The following is a 15,761-nucleotide window of genomic DNA, read 5'->3' as shown; positions in this document are numbered from 1 at the left end:
GCTTGTTCTTATATCAATAGATTAAAATGAATATCATCACATCAAAAACTCTTAAACCTGGGTGGGATTGAACAGGGTCATTATATTGATTGATATTTAAAGGACAAGTTTTTTGGCTAAAAACTTTTTAAAATTTTATGGGTCAATTTTTTTCAGGATACGGATGCAGTCGTCACGACAAGCATTAGCCCCGTTGACATCTTCACCATAATTTTCAGCAGCACCAGCACTACTACCATCCCTAAACCGCCTGCATCAGTTACATTGTTGCCATCACCACCGCCAGCATCATCTACCTCCGATAATAGAATTAATTGAACCGGCAACCAAAATGTCGCTATCCCCTGTTCACCTACTCCGCCATTTAAAATATCCTCACATTAAGACAAAAACTGGCTAAAATCAGAGAGTGAAAAATGTCCATATAAACTGGGCTGGTCATGAGAGTTGGCCAAACATGATAAATATTATAATACTATAGTCCCTGTACTAACATTCCACTATACTATACTATTATTATTAGTACTACACTGTATGGGTTGTATGAATATACATAGAATGATATAAATGCATCTCTTCAACTCTTCTGTCCTCTGAGAAAAATAGTTAAATTTTGGCCAGAAAACTCGTTCTTCAATATCAATCAAATATGACCCGGTCTTGTCAAAAACTAAAACCTGAGACTTCATCTTATCTAAAACTCTCAAACTTAAAACTTAGACCTGCATGTGAGTCCTGACCAAATTGTCTGAACTATTTCACGGGATCTTGTATTTTGTAACTCAGTACTTAGTCATATACATTTTCTTTTGGATTGTCCTACCGAATATATTTATTTTAAAATGTTCAAAAGTACCAAAAATTTATAGGGAGAAGGGACAGCATGGAGGTAGAGTGGTAGTTTGATATTTTTTCAAAAATAAAAATTAATAATTATTTTTTTACATAGACAAAGAGGCCTTTATAAACCATTTAATAAGATACCTTACCTTTGGATCTAGGATAAACGGTTCCAAAGTTATGATGATTTTACTACTCTAAATTTACTCTTACAAAAAGCTCAAAATTGATTGAGAATTCCCCCACTGGAAAGCCTCTCGATAAGGTGACTACTGATTAAAACGGGATTTTAGCATAGAGAAAAGAGGGTTGGTTACTTGTGGTCAACATTAAACATACTGCACTGCCTTCAATCTTCATGAAATTTGATATAGACATAGACAAATGAATTATCTAGATGCCTTCTCTTTTATTTTTTTGCTATCTCAATTTTGAAAAAGATTTCAAAAGTTTTAAAATGATCTTATTTTTATCAAATTATAATTTTTGATACAATATGTCAACATTGATTTCTATCACTATCACATCAAAAGAAATCTTGATCTCTGCCCTTTAAAATGATACCAGAGCTGTGAAAAATAATGCAACAACAGTGATTATATGAAATTGTGTTATTCAAATTTTAACCCAAAGTTGTGCTTCACTTGTCAAATGGCTAATCGGCACCCGTCTACCTACAGACTGGGCTAGGACTAGGGTTGAGTGAGTTAAGAAATCTTGTGAAGCTTGGAGAGAGGACGAGTCTCTGTCTCAGCAGTGAAAACAGCCGTCAACGACTGAGGTATTTTTCTTTTTTTCTCTTTCTCTTGTGTTACTCATTTTGACTTTGAGAATGCCTCTTTATGAATGATTTTCCTTTGCCACCGTAATCGGACCCCCACAGTAGTTTTTAACCTGGAATAATTGATCTTATCTCTAAAGAGCAAGAACCATCCCAATCATTAGACTTTAATCCACTGGCAAAAAAAAAAAAAAAATGCAGCACCCGGCTGTGCTGGCTTTCTCACGTACTCCGAAAGAAAATCATCGTTGCAGTCTTTCTCTTCCAGATTCCAACCAATTCCATTTGAATAGATTTCAAACACCATTCTCAACTGACTTCAGATCCGACGAACGGTCAAAGAATTGTTCAGGCATGATAACAAAAAATAATGTAAAAGAGTAATAGATCAAAATATACAACGACAAATCCCGACAGTTGATTGATAGAGCGAATAAAATTGAAATGTAGCAACGTTCAATTGAACAAACAAAAGTTACTTGAACGGAATACCGAAAGTATGAAAACGAAAGTTAACGAACTACGCATGCTCGATTATATCGACACATTACGCGTTTTTCAGACAGTGAAGAGTTGCAGTCAAATCGAAGACTAGCAAAGTTTAAATAAATAAATAAATAAAATAAAATTCCCTTTATTCATCCCCAAGGGGAAATTTGTCTTTAGGGTCTATTCCAAGGGAAGACTGGAATAACCCAGGCGTCAGCCGCAGTGCGGCGCCGCAAAGTGAGCTAGGGCTAGGTGACTTGCTCAAGGCCACACAACGCAGCGGCGGGTGATCAAACTCGTTACCTTTTGGGTACAAAGCACACTGAGTGGCATTTCCCCCTCTGAGCGGTATTTCAGTGCTAGGTCAACCTGACCCCATTAGTGGGGTCAGCCCATGGGTGGAACAGGTAGCGGTCAGGGGGAATCTGTGATGCCGCTGATGGTAATTAATTGTTGCAATATTTCATGGTATTGCTCAGCTGCTAACACAAATATGAAAATTGTTCCCTCACCACAAGCAAAGCAAGGGTTTCTTTCATCATATGCCATGGTTTATAATAATGTATCCTCTTAAGGCTGCTCATAAGAGAGGTGTCAATTTAGTGGTTTTTGAGCTATCAATGAAATTAATTTGTTGTTATTTGCATATCAATATTTTAATTCCCAGCGGCAGAAAATGATTGAAACAAGCATCAATATAAAGTAAAAATGATGATCTTGACACATGCCAAGTTTTGTTGTCCGGGCAGTAAAACCTTAAAAGATATGAGTTTTTTAGTGTAAATTTCTTATTTGGCATGACTTGGTGAGATCCTTATTTTCTCTCCCATAGTATTCCATGCCATGAATTATGTCCAAATATCAGTTTAGGAATAAAATATATACCATTAGACGAAAATAATACTAATATTATTTTTTAAGCATTTAACTGATTTAAATATTATGAGTTTTGGGCACATTTGAAAGCCAACTTTTTAATGGCTTGATAACTTTTTTTCTATACTTAAATCCCTTACGATTCAAGTCAAAATTATATTTTTTTTTATGACTGTTAGGCATTATAGTTTGAAGATGTATACGGTACTACTTTTGTGTGGTTGTCTCAGGAAATGCCGACTTTATAGTGTCATATAGGTGTCAATGTTTAGGGTATTCTTGCATGTTGTAATATAATGTAAGTTCAAGTTCTCCTTTTGTGCACAAGTGAATGTGTTAACTTTTTATAGACTGAAGCGTCCAGATATATATGGCAGTGATTTCCCAAAAATTAAATGATCTTGCTGTGGTATGCCTGTGGCCTTGTACTGATTTGACTCTGGTTGTTATTCAATTGTTTTATCTCTAAATTTGACTGACTGGAGTTCAATGGTATATCAGATGACTTTATAAGACAATGACTAAATGAATATTCTTGGAGGAAAGGAGATGATTCTATATAAACTATATGGACAGTGTGTTCGTTTTGAATGTAGTTGGTCAATAAGGAGAAAAAGGTTACTACTTGGAATAAACTATATGCCCTCATAATTTTGAATCCTCTTTTGTCCACATACTATGTCCGTCTGTTTGAGCAAATCATTTAATTTAACAGTACAGAGTGCTTAGTGTTAGTTGTAATTGAGGATTGATACTGCAATATTTGTAGCATGTCCAGTAACCTTATTGGGTGATTGCTTTTTTTCTTGTAAAGAAGTCATACTTTATAGGCAGATTGATAGTAAATTGAGATATTGAAATCATACACAATATTAGTTTTTAGTCTTTACTGGTCAATAAAATATTATCTTTATGAGTTATTTTACCACATAAAGACATAAATCATATCAGTTTACTGTTATGATCAACACAACTGTTTGAGAGGAACGGAATTGGTAAAAAAACAGTACACAGAACTTACAAAACCATGAATAAATCAAGAAAATCAACTGCCAATATGATAATATTGCACAGGAACATAGATGCATATATGTACTTTTGATATTTATCAAAATTCTTGAGATACTGCCGCTGAGTTTTGAATAACAAATTTTTTATTTAAGTGCACCATAATTTACAAGCACTTAAAATTAGATCAACAATTTGTGATATTCAAAGAAAACTATTAACCACAAGAATGTCAAATCTTCACTGATGTTTAGAAAGACAACTGATTTTTCAAATCAAAATAATAAAGTGAAAGAGTCTGTTATTGTTTTTCCGCTATACAGACATATTATAAGACCATAAATATCCATAATTGCCCCCATTGGACACGGCACTGCCTGATACCAATTGAACTCCAATGACCTCATGCAGGTAGCTAGCAGGGAGGGTTATTGGTCCCTTGGGAGTTCCAACTGAAATAGCGCTGATTCCACGCAGTGAGCAAAGACCGTACCGCTGAGCCACGCTGCCCCGAACGAGTGTAACGAGGGCTGGAAAGTGCTGACAATATTGTTGGCAATCCGACGCCCATTCGTCGGCACTTGACTGCTCGCCACCGGTCGAGTTGGGGATCGCTGACACTCGCAATCAGATTACTTTAGCAATAAAAAAAAAAAGTGATCCGGGAGATCGCAACGACCGTAATTGTCGGAAAACCGAAATTGTTGTTTTGTTTTTGTTTGTTTTTAAGGGTTTTAGGGCGCTTGCAACACATTTAGGTTATATCAGCGCCAGTAAAAAGGAAGAAAATGGGATAGTAAAAAGTTCTAGAATTACAATTAAAGCATCCAAGAAAAAGTAAGACAAAGGGGAACTGGGAACAAACAGGGATCATATGTAGATTCCAAGAGCATACCACCAATGTACTTAGTTTGAGATCACCAATGAGTCTCATCCGGACACAAGCACGGCCCCCACTAAGAGGAATACACTCAAATGCTCACATTATAAATTATAACAAATATAATAATACATAACAGAGAGATGATCTACAAGGAAAAAAATATCATCTCCCAAAACAATAACTATGCATTTGACTGTTTCCCTCCCAGCCAGGACCCCGACCAGGGCCAGGACAAAACCAAGCAATCTCATTCCAAGACAAAGACAGAATGCAAGTTGGAAAACAGATATAAGGGGATAGAAGACACAGTATGTACCTCCCTGCCCACTATGGGAAGTCAGGATCCCCACCCAGAAAACCGACAATTGTCGGCACACATGCAGGTCTAAAAACTGCAAGGAAGTCCCGGGTTTGAGAGTTTTTTTTACAAGATGAGGGTCATTTTAGTTGATCAATATTTGAAGGACGAGTTTTCTCGCCAAAATTGTTAAAATGGCTTTTTTTTTTTCAGAGTATGACAGAACTGTGGATATAACATTGTCAGCATTGTATTATTTGTGTTGTTACCAGCTTGAAGTACAGTGATGATTGCTTGATGACTTAGTCAGATTGTAAAATGATAACAGTGGTCAGCACTGTGAACAGATTTGTTAATCTACTGGTTTGTGTTAATCAAAACCACATTGCATGAATCAAAGAAAAATCGCAGTGAAGATATTTGTATTTTGTATTATGTGTGAATTTAGAGGGGGCAGTTTGTCAGCACACATGCAGGTCTAAAAACTGCAAGGAAGTCCCGGGTTTGAGAGTTTTTTTTACAAGATGAGGGTCATTTTAGTTGATCAATATTTGAAGGCCGAGTTTTCTCGCCAAAATTGTTACAAATGGCTTTTTTTTTTTCAGAGTATGACAGAACTGTGGATATAACATTGTCAGCATTGTATTATTTGTGTTGTTACCAGCTTGAAGTACAGTGATGATTGCTTGATGACTTAGTCAGATTGTAGAATGATAACAGTGGTCAGCACTGTGAATAGATTTGTTAATCTACTGGTTGGTGTTAATCAAAACCACATTGCATGAATCAAAGAAAAATCGCCGTGAAGATTTTTGTATTTTGTATTATGAGTGAATTTAGAGGGGGCAGTTTTTGTCTAAATGTGTTATTTCTTGATTCACTTTAGTCTATGTGTACTAATGAGTATTTGAAATATGAAGTCTTTTGTTCACATGGTAATTTGTTGTAAATATATCCCATAGAAATCATATGTGCATAAAAATTAAATGTCAAAGAAATAATATAGTACATAACAATAGTTAAAGATTATAACACAAATGAATTACAAATGATTACATTTGGTCATTTTAATGGAATTGTGACGACACTGGCAGTAGCTTGTTGACCCCTGCTCGCCAGGTAGCATGACCTCGTGATCTACTGTCAGTGAGAACAATCTACTCTACAACTAAAAGTCAAGCTATATTCCTCTGTGTGAAAGTACACATTTCTGGGAGTAAAAAAAAAAAAAACTGAATCAAATCGGCTTGCAAGTTGCGAGTGAGCGTAGACTAGAAATAGAAAGGTTTGCATCAAAGAAGAACCAAAAAAAAAAAATGATAAGGAAAAATATTCTGCTGGCAATGTAACTGACTGAAATAATGCGATTCATCAGAACACACTTTCTCTTTTGTTTGTTTGATTGTTTGGTTTTTTTGTTCGATTTGTTTGAGTTTCAATGGAATTTGAGGCAGACACAATTGCCAAGAATACAAAGAACCTCAGCAAACGGGTCCCGAATCAGCCTTTTGAGCGCACTGTCCACAAGGCATACCGTAGATTTTTGACTCGCTATCTGCAGAGGAGTCGGATTGGACATCCTTGTTCAGTCCCTGAGAAGTGGGTGCAGCAATGTAAAGAACGCCAAAGCAGCAGGGATAGATAGAATATATATCTATATGGTGACGCATCTGGGCCGCAGGGAACAGGCCTGGCAGACAGAGGCAATATGTGATGTCTTTGCAAAAGGAAAGCTCCCACAAGTATGGAAGCACTCTAAGACAGTTGCCACCCTGAAGCCAGGAAAACCGGAAACAGCAAACTGGTGCTGTATTTATATACCTATTGGCAGCATACGATACCGTCTGGTGCAAAGGGCTAATGCTCAAACTTGCAAAAATCATAAGGTGTAAAATGATTTTGAAGTTGTTATCTTCAATCTTAGGGGAAAACCAATTCCACGTCGCCCTGGGAGACACTTTGAGTAAAGTGAGGAGACTGAAGAATGGGGTCCCTCAAGGTTATTTAATGTCTACACTCATGACATGCCGAACAATTCCTCCCTGAGGCTGGGATATGCAGATGACTGGGCACCAAAAAAATAAAGCAACATGCTTACAGATTCCTTGATTTGCTGTTCCAGTTTGGTCAGTTCCCTGCTAATTGCCCCTTGCTCTTTTTTTTTCTCTTTAACCTCAGCCTCAATCTTGTCTCGACGTTTATTCTCTTTCTCCAAAGTGCGCTGCTTCTTAGACAATTCCACAGCCATCTCTTCAATCTCACGCTCATTGTGGTAAAGCTTGAAAAGCTGTAGTTCCAGTTGCTTGTTGATCTGTCAAATGGGAAAAATTATTTGTATAAATTCAGTTGCATAAAAAAAAATTCATAAATGTATGCAGAGTTGTGATGACAGGCAATCCTTCAACTTAAAGTTGTTAGAGACATATATAGCACATAACAATGAAGCACAACCTCTTCTCATTTGTTATCTATCATCATAAACATGTTAAATAAATTTAATTGAAACATAAGGACTGAAAGGACGAATAAAGATACTTTTCATGGTTTTGAATTAATAAGGCTTTTTATAGACATACTTAGACACTCCTAAAGTTATGAGTAATTAGGCAATAAAATCCAATGTATCTTTATGGCAAAATGAATTTACTCTATGTATCAGTATCATATAGACGCCCCCCTACCCCCATCGAATTTTTTTCCAAAAGTATTTCACACCCGACTCATTATATTAAATTTCAGCTCACAAAATGTGCCATGGAAAATTCATCAAAAAGGAAAACAAAAACTAAAAAAGGATTTTTTTAAAAAGGTACCCAAAATACGTAGAAATAGAAGTGCTATCAAAATAAAATAGCAATGTATGCCATCGGAATCATCACTAAAGATGTTCACCTCTTCTATTGGAAGTTTGGCCAAAGTGCACCACCACCACCGCCCCCCCACCCCACCTTCTATTTGATACCAAAAAAAATATGTTAGATGCGTTCTGTCGGTTTACGCAATCGATCGATCATGCAGCATTTTCCATGAATTCACAGAATGCGCAATTATCTAGTATTTATAGTGGTAGTTGTCGTAGTAATGGTGGTGGTAGTAGTAGTATTACCGAACTACAGAATGCATAACAATCGAGTTGTTGCGCATTCTGCGAAAAGCGCTGAGATCCATCGAGTGGTACTCATTCTGCAGATCGGTACTACCACCACCACATCTACTACCACTATTACTACAAAATTGTTGCACATTCTGTGGGTCCACGTAAAGCGCTGACTGTGCAACTCAACAGAACTCGCCTAGCCATGGGTGAGAATGACTGGTCACAAAAAAGGAGGAAATTATTCATCGTGAAGATCGTGACCCATCTATGCGACCATTCCTATAAATTTGAATTTCACTAAAATTTACTGAGATGCGACCAAACTTTGTCCCGCAGCAATTTCTGGCACGACACAGTGGAATTTCAAAAGTTGAAAGTGTAATTACATTTGGTGGTTGTAGTAGGGATGATGATGGTTGTAGTAGTAGTGGTGGTAGAGATGATGTAGTAGTGATTGTATTAGTAGTGGTCGTATCAGGGATGCCACCAGGCAAATTAAAAAAAGCCTGAAAATTTGCGCGGACGAGATACAAATCAACGTCCAGGGCCTTGTAGGGATTTGAAAAATATCAAATTTGGAATATTGTTTCACTACTTATTATTGCAATTGAGAGCAAATAACACACGAAAGAAAGGAGAGTTGACAGTTTTCAAATTGATAAAATAAGGTGCTGAAAACAAAATATAGACAAATTAATATCAATAGCTATCAGGGGTGAGAATGACTGGTCACATAAAAGGAGAAAATTTTTCATTGTGAAGTTCATGACCCACCCATGCAACCATAACCTATAAATTTAAACTTCACTCAAATTCACTGAGATGCGATCCAAAATTTGTCTGCAGCAATTTCTGACACGACTCGGAGAATTTCAAAAGTTGAAAGTATAATTACAGTTGGTGGTTGTAGTAGGGATGATGATGTGGTGGTGGTTGTAGTAGTAGTGGTGGTAGGGATGATGTGGTAGTGATTATAGTAGTACTGGTCGTCTGGATGATTGTGTGGTGGTGGTTGTAGTAGCTGTGGTAGGAATGATGATGTAGTGGTAGTTGTAGTAGTAGTGGTGGTAGGGATGATGTGGTGTTATTTGTAGTAGTAGTGGTGCTAGGGATGATGGTGTGGTGGTGGTTGTGGTAGTGGTAGTAGGGTTGATGATGTGGTTGTAGTTGTAGTAGTAGTGGTGGTAGGGATGATGGTGTGGTGGTGGTTGTAGTAGGAGTGGTGGTAGGGATGATGTGGTAGTGGTGGTAGGGATGATGATGTGGTGGTGATTGTAGTAGTAGTAGTAGTAGTAGTAGTAGTAGTAGTAGTAGTAGTAGTAGTAGTAGTAGTAGTAGTAATAGTAGTAGTAGTAGTAGTAGTAGTAGTAGTAGTAGTAGTAGTAGTAGTAGTAGTAGTAGTAGTAGTAGTAGTAGTAGTTGTCTGAGAGATGATGATGTGACGGTGGTTGTAGTAGTAGTGGTGGTAGGGATGATGATGTGGTGGTGGTTGTAGTAGTGGTGGTCTTTTAGAGATAATTGTGTGGTGGTGGTTGTAATAGTTGTGGTAGGAATGACGATGTGGTGGTAGTTGTAGTTGTACTGGTGGTAGGGATGATGAGGTGTTATTTGTAGTAGTAGTGTTGGTGGGATGATGAGTGGTTGTGGTTGTAATAGTAGTGGTGGTAGAGATGATGTAGTGGTTTTGGTGAGTGTTTTTTTTTTCCAGTGATAATAAAAGCAATTTGTCAAAAAGGAGGAAAATGTCTCCGTCTATCGGTCAAACGCAAGCAAAGTGTAAAAATAACAGGAACATTGTTTTGTATTGGTATTATGTAATATATTACTATTACTAGTATAAACCCATTCTTATCATTAAACATAAATTTAGTTTTAGTAAAGATTTAATGGAGGGTTGCGAGAGAGAGAGAGAGAGAGAGAGAGAGAGAGAGAGAGAGAGAGAGAGAGAGAGAGAGAGAGAGATAGAGAGATAGAGAGAGAGAGAGAGAGAGAGAGAGAGAGAGAGAGAGAAGAGAGAGAGAGGAGAGACTTCTCTACCAGAACAATTTATGAATTGATCTTAGGAATTCTATATCAAAAAAAAAAAAAAAAGAAGAAAAGAGAAATGGAAAGAAAGGCAAAGGGAAAGAGGAAAAGTGTGAGAGAAAGAAAAGAGAGAGAGAGAGAGAGAGAGAGAGAAGAGAGAGAAGAGAGAAGAGAGAGAGAGAGAGAGAGAGAGAGAGAGAGAGAGAGAGAGAGAGAGAGAGAGAGAGAGAGAGAGAGATTTGTCCCTGTCCTTCCCCTTCAACCATCAACTAGCTAATTAAAGAACACCACTGGTCGTCTGTGTCAATTGTGACATCTGGTGCCATTCAGTCTGGCCCGACGTCATAAAAACGGGACCGTCACTAACACTAAATTTCACGAGACTATTGCACAGGTGTCAAAATATGACATAAGACATAATGGTGATTTTGTGGTTTTGAGGGAAATGTTTGACACGGCAAATTCAGCGGAAGATTTCTGAGAAATTCTCAAAATCACTGTTTATTTATAAAAAGTTCCGGCTCAAATCTCGATCGCGATTTTTTTCTTCTTCTTTAAAAAAAATTTTTTTTTTATTTTTTTGTTTTTTGAATAGTGACGACGAACAAAAACCGGAGGTTCCGGATTAAAACAGGCTGGTGGTAAAAAAACCGGATTTCCGGCTAAAACCGGAAAAGTGGCATCCCTGTCGTATGGATGATTGTGTGGTGGTGGTTGTAGTAGCCGTGCTAGGGATGATGGTGTGGCGTGGTGGTGGTTGTAGGAGTGGTGGTAGGTATGATGTGGTAGTGGTAGTAGGGATGATGATGTGGTGGTGATTGTCGTAGTAGTGGTCTTAGAGATGATGATGTGATGGTGGTTGTAGTAGTAGTGGTGGCAGGGATGATGATGTGGTGGTGGTTGTAGTAGTGGTAGTAGGGTTGATGTGGTGGTGGTTGTAGTAGTAGTGGTCTTAGAGATGATTGTGTGGTGGTGGTTGTAGTAGTTGTAAAAGGAATGATGATGTGGTGGTAGTTGTAGTAGTAGTGGTGGTAGGGATGATGATGTGGTGGTTGTTGTAATAGTAGAGGTGGTAGAGATGTTCATGTAGTGGTTTTGGTGAGTCTTTTTTATGATAATAGCAATTTGTCATAAAGGAGGAAAATGTCTCCGTCTATCGATCAAACACAAGCAAAGTGTAAAAATAACAGGAACATAGTTTTGTATTAGTATTCTGTACTGTAATGTATTACTTTTACCAGTATAAATCCATTCTTATCATTAGACATAAATTTACTTTTTGTAAAAATGTAATGAATTGTCCTTTCCACATGTTAAAGGCACACAATGTTATTCAAATAAAAGGCCAGAAAGTGTTGTTTTGTTTTGATTTTTACTTTATAAAGCAGGCTACAATATCTTTGTTACCGAAACCTAGTGGTTATTCAGCTTATAAATACAACCCAAAAATCTCTCAAATTTAAAGCCATAGTCCAAAGGTAAAAAGAAGGAAGAGTAAACTAAGCCAATCACCATTGCTTTATTCTAATATATTATCTCTGTATAACCAGATGATTTAATGGAAATAGAGAGAGAGAGAGAGAGAGAGGGGGAGAGAGAGAGAGAGAGAGAGAGAGAGAGAGAGAGAGAGAGAGAGAGAGAGAGAGAGAGAGAGAGAGAGAGAGAGAGAGATAGAGAGATAGGGAGGAGGGGGGGGGGAAGACTTCTCTACCAGAATAATTTATGAATTCTATATCCAAAATAAAAGAAGAAATTAGAAATAAAAAGAAAGGCAAAAGGAGTGAGTTGGTCCTTTGACATTTTGTTTGAAATTGAATATTTCTAGAAGTTTGGTGAAGTTGTCCGAAATCTCGGCATGAAAATTAAAATCACCTAGAATAATAATTTCTCGATTCTCGGTGTTTTTTACGTGGAGAAAGTCTTCAAATTCTTTTATAAAAGTTGTATTAGTGCTCTTGTTTTTAGTTGTTGGTGGTGGTCTGTAAATGTCTGTAGTGGTGGTAGCTGTAATATTAATGGTAGTGATGATGTAGCGGTTGTAGTAGTAGTGATGATGATCTGATTATGGTGGTTGAGTAGTGATGGTACAGATAATGATGATGTGATAGCAGTTGCTGTAGCAGTAGTGGTATTGACGATGTGTTGATGGTTGTATTTCTATTGGTAGTGATGATGTGGTTGTGGAGGTTGTGGCAGTAGTGGTAGTGATGATACCGTGGTGGTGGTTGCAGTAGTAGTGACAGTGATGATGATGTGGTGGTAGGAGTGTTGGTGGGGGTATCCTTGGAGCAATATGACCTCACCGGAATTTGATGGGAGTTTTGGCATCACTGGTACAGTCTATTTTTGTAAGAAAGAGGCAAAACGCAATGGCCCTGCATCTTTTTGGGGAGACTTATTGACGCAATGTTGAAGTTACACGAAGAAAGGGTTACTTTCCAACAAATGTAACAATTAGAGCCTTGAGTATCTACCATGTCCTTGAACAAGTTATTGGTGCTTTCTTTAAGCAATTGATGGTGGATGCAGTGAAAGTGGTTATGAGGTTTGGATTTCCTGAGGTCAAAGAAGAAATGGCAGTTTTACGGGACTTATCGGAACTAGCAGGTCTACAAACTTTTGCAAAATTTACTACATTTCTTACAAGTAGCTTCTCTGGAGGGGCATTTGAATCTAGGGAGTATTTTGTAACAAAAAAGAAACATTTTTCTTCACTGAATCCAACAGGAGATTTATATTCAAGTGTTTCATTAACAGCCAGTTATCACGTCTGAACTTTATGACAAGCTCTGTTTTTCAGCCGTGTCTAGAGTTCTAGCATCCTCATGAGCAGTGTCGAGATTGAGTTTGTTCTTTTCAAGTAGACGTTGGCATATGTGAGGTGAAATAAGGCCACTGATGAAAGCATCTCTGATGGTTTCATTTTAAAGACAAAATTTAAAGTTTTTGTAGATGTTGGTCCAGTGAATGACCAGGTTCTTGCCTTGCAACATGATGGTAAATGTCTGGCAAAAACTTCATTCTTCGGATTGTCATATACACCTTCAAGGATTTTGATAACACTTTCATAAGTATCATACTAAGCAAATGAGTTCGCAGATAGAAGGATCGCCGACGTTTACAAGCGGTGTAAGTTTAATTGGATCTGCAGTTTCTGGGAGACTCTTTCAGTGGTGCAAGGTCTTCAGAGCCTCAGGTGAGCTAGGGTCCGTTGCAAGGACTGCTGGTCAAAGGTGTTGGTCCATCGTAGATAAAAGTTGATTAAATTGTTGTGAATTTGGATCATGAAAGAGATCAGGATCACTTTCTTAGATTATTTCACTAGATTATTTCTAAAGCTTTAAAGCGAAAAGAGAAAAACAAAACGTCAAAGGTACAAGGTACACAACTTAAACAAAATCACTACAGAGTTGGCAAAATAAGCAATTATAGGAATGACTGATCTCAGGGAACCTGACATAACAAAAAAAAAAAAATTTAAAAAAAGAACATACAAGTTTGTCATTCAAAACTTGATAGCGCTCTGCCTCTTCTTTTTCCAACTTAGCCTCTTTTCTCTCAGCTGCAATACCCTTCTTTTTATTCAAATTGAATTGAGTGTCTTCCTCGGCCTTCAACATCTCCTGCTTGGCCCTCTCATAGTCTTCCTTCATCTCTCCTGACCTAGGATCAACAAAAGGACAATTAAAATGTATTAACATACCAGATAAATAATAATGTTATTGTAGTCACCCTCATACGGCTGAATCAGATTACATAAAATCATCCCTCAAGACAATAAATTCACAGATGATAAAGTGCCTAAAAGAGCCAATGATACAATGTAATTGTTTGCAATGTTTTTACGTCATATCTCCATTTCAGTGCCAATTGAAAGGCTACTGTGGGTCAGTTAACAGATTCTAGAATAGAAAATAAGAAACGTTTAAAAATGCCAACAACAAAAAAAGTAAGATAAGGGGGATTAGTTCAATCAGAAAACTGAAGTTGGCCCTAGAACAATCTAGTGAGACCACCTCTGTCCAACCCAGACACCAGCATAAGATCTCGCAGAGTGGTTACACAAGGAAGGTTACAATAAAAGTTTAATGGCTCTAGAAATCAAGCATGATTTGAAAATTTCCCATTCCTCCCACCAGAAGCATTCTATATCCATTTCTTTCCCTATTTTATGCACTCTTTTTAATTTATGCACTTGTATTTTCTGCAAAGTCAATAAAAATCAAGAGGCGACTTGTTTTGTTTAAGTTCAACAAAGACATTCTCTTGCCATCAATGCTGTAGGAATAGCAAAATTTTTTCATGGGACAGAAAAAATAGTCTTTATTGTCTCAGCATTTCTTGAGTCGCCACTCAGCGAAAATTTTGCTTTAGTGTAGCAGTTTACAACTCTCTGTTGTTGAACTTTTTGCCAAACAGTGTGGCCATTGACTTATAACCATGAATGTGACTCGATGAACTGAGATGAAACTGACAAGGAATTATAGGTAAATTCTATTGTTCACATCTCTGTGATGACTATGACGAACGGTTCGACCACTCACCAATTGCCTGTCGCGATAGACACTATCAGGGGATACAAGTAAATTTTAGTGTTCATACCTCTGTGACGAATGGTACAAACCACTCAATCTAAGGACCGTTTCTTTAGATTAATTTACATTGTATGAACCATTGTTTTAAATGATTGAAGACAACAAATTTTGGGAATTGGAAAGGGTATGACTGTTTATATAGAAAAATTTCCATTCCCAAGGAATCGTACCAATTAAGTAGCATCCCCGATAACAGCTTGGACAGTATCATCAATTTTTTTTTCATGAACAGAGTCTGTCAGTGAAGTGTAGGAAATCTATCGATTCATAGCCAGTAGAGTACAGACTATTAGTTGTAGTAGATGAGTTTCCATCAACTATTAGACCTGATTAAACATTGGTACTTGAATGATAAGATTAGGCAGATGAAGAATATGAGGATAGAGTATCTCCAAAACCCCTTCCCCAAAGACAGAGGAGGTGATAGGACTGGAGAAGATAAAGAAGTTGAATCACCACCACCTGAGAAATTGAAAGGGAAGTTATTGAAATAGACAAGGCTAGCTTTGGAAATATTTTTTTTCTGAACTTTATCTCTCCCAAAGATTATCAAAATTAGTCGCCATGTAAAGGCAGTTTCCACACAGAGTAAGCACAAAGCAAAATGAGATTTTAAATTAAGTACTCATTGTATGTGCAAAACCTCATTTTTATTTTTGTTTCTGAAAGCAGTGTTCGTGAAGAAGCTAGAGAAGCAGTAGTTTGGATTTGTGAGCTTTCATTTTTTTTAATGATTTTTTTAAATACCCGGAGACACTGTATTCAGGACACACCATTTCTTTTTCAGAATGACATATCAAACCCAGAATTATCAGGGTAAATTTTAATAGCAAATAACCAGAGACGTGAACTTTAAATTTGGCTCACAG

General features: G+C 37.2%; 1 protein-coding gene across 1 annotated transcript in view; it reads right to left on the bottom strand.

Moving 5' to 3' along the window:
• LOC144975848 (structural maintenance of chromosomes protein 1A-like) overlaps positions 1-15,761 on the bottom strand; it is a 159,841-nt gene that overhangs the window by 119,032 nt on the left and 25,048 nt on the right. The window contains exons 5-6 of the mRNA XM_078920035.1: positions 13,792-13,960; positions 7,274-7,486 (exon numbers count right to left, since the gene is read on the bottom strand). Of these exons, the coding sequence (XP_078776161.1) occupies positions 7,274-7,486; positions 13,792-13,960 (382 nt within the window). The remainder of the gene's footprint in view (positions 1-7,273; positions 7,487-13,791; positions 13,961-15,761) is intronic.

This window comes from Berghia stephanieae, chromosome 6 (genome assembly GCF_034508935.2).
Source record: "Berghia stephanieae isolate SIO BIC M18660-M18661 chromosome 6, UCSD_Bste_1.3, whole genome shotgun sequence".
Classification (NCBI taxonomy): domain Eukaryota; kingdom Metazoa; phylum Mollusca; class Gastropoda; order Nudibranchia; family Aeolidiidae; genus Berghia; species Berghia stephanieae.
The sequence above is the reverse complement of the archived record's forward strand: the minus strand, read 5'-3'. Positions and strand labels throughout refer to the sequence as shown.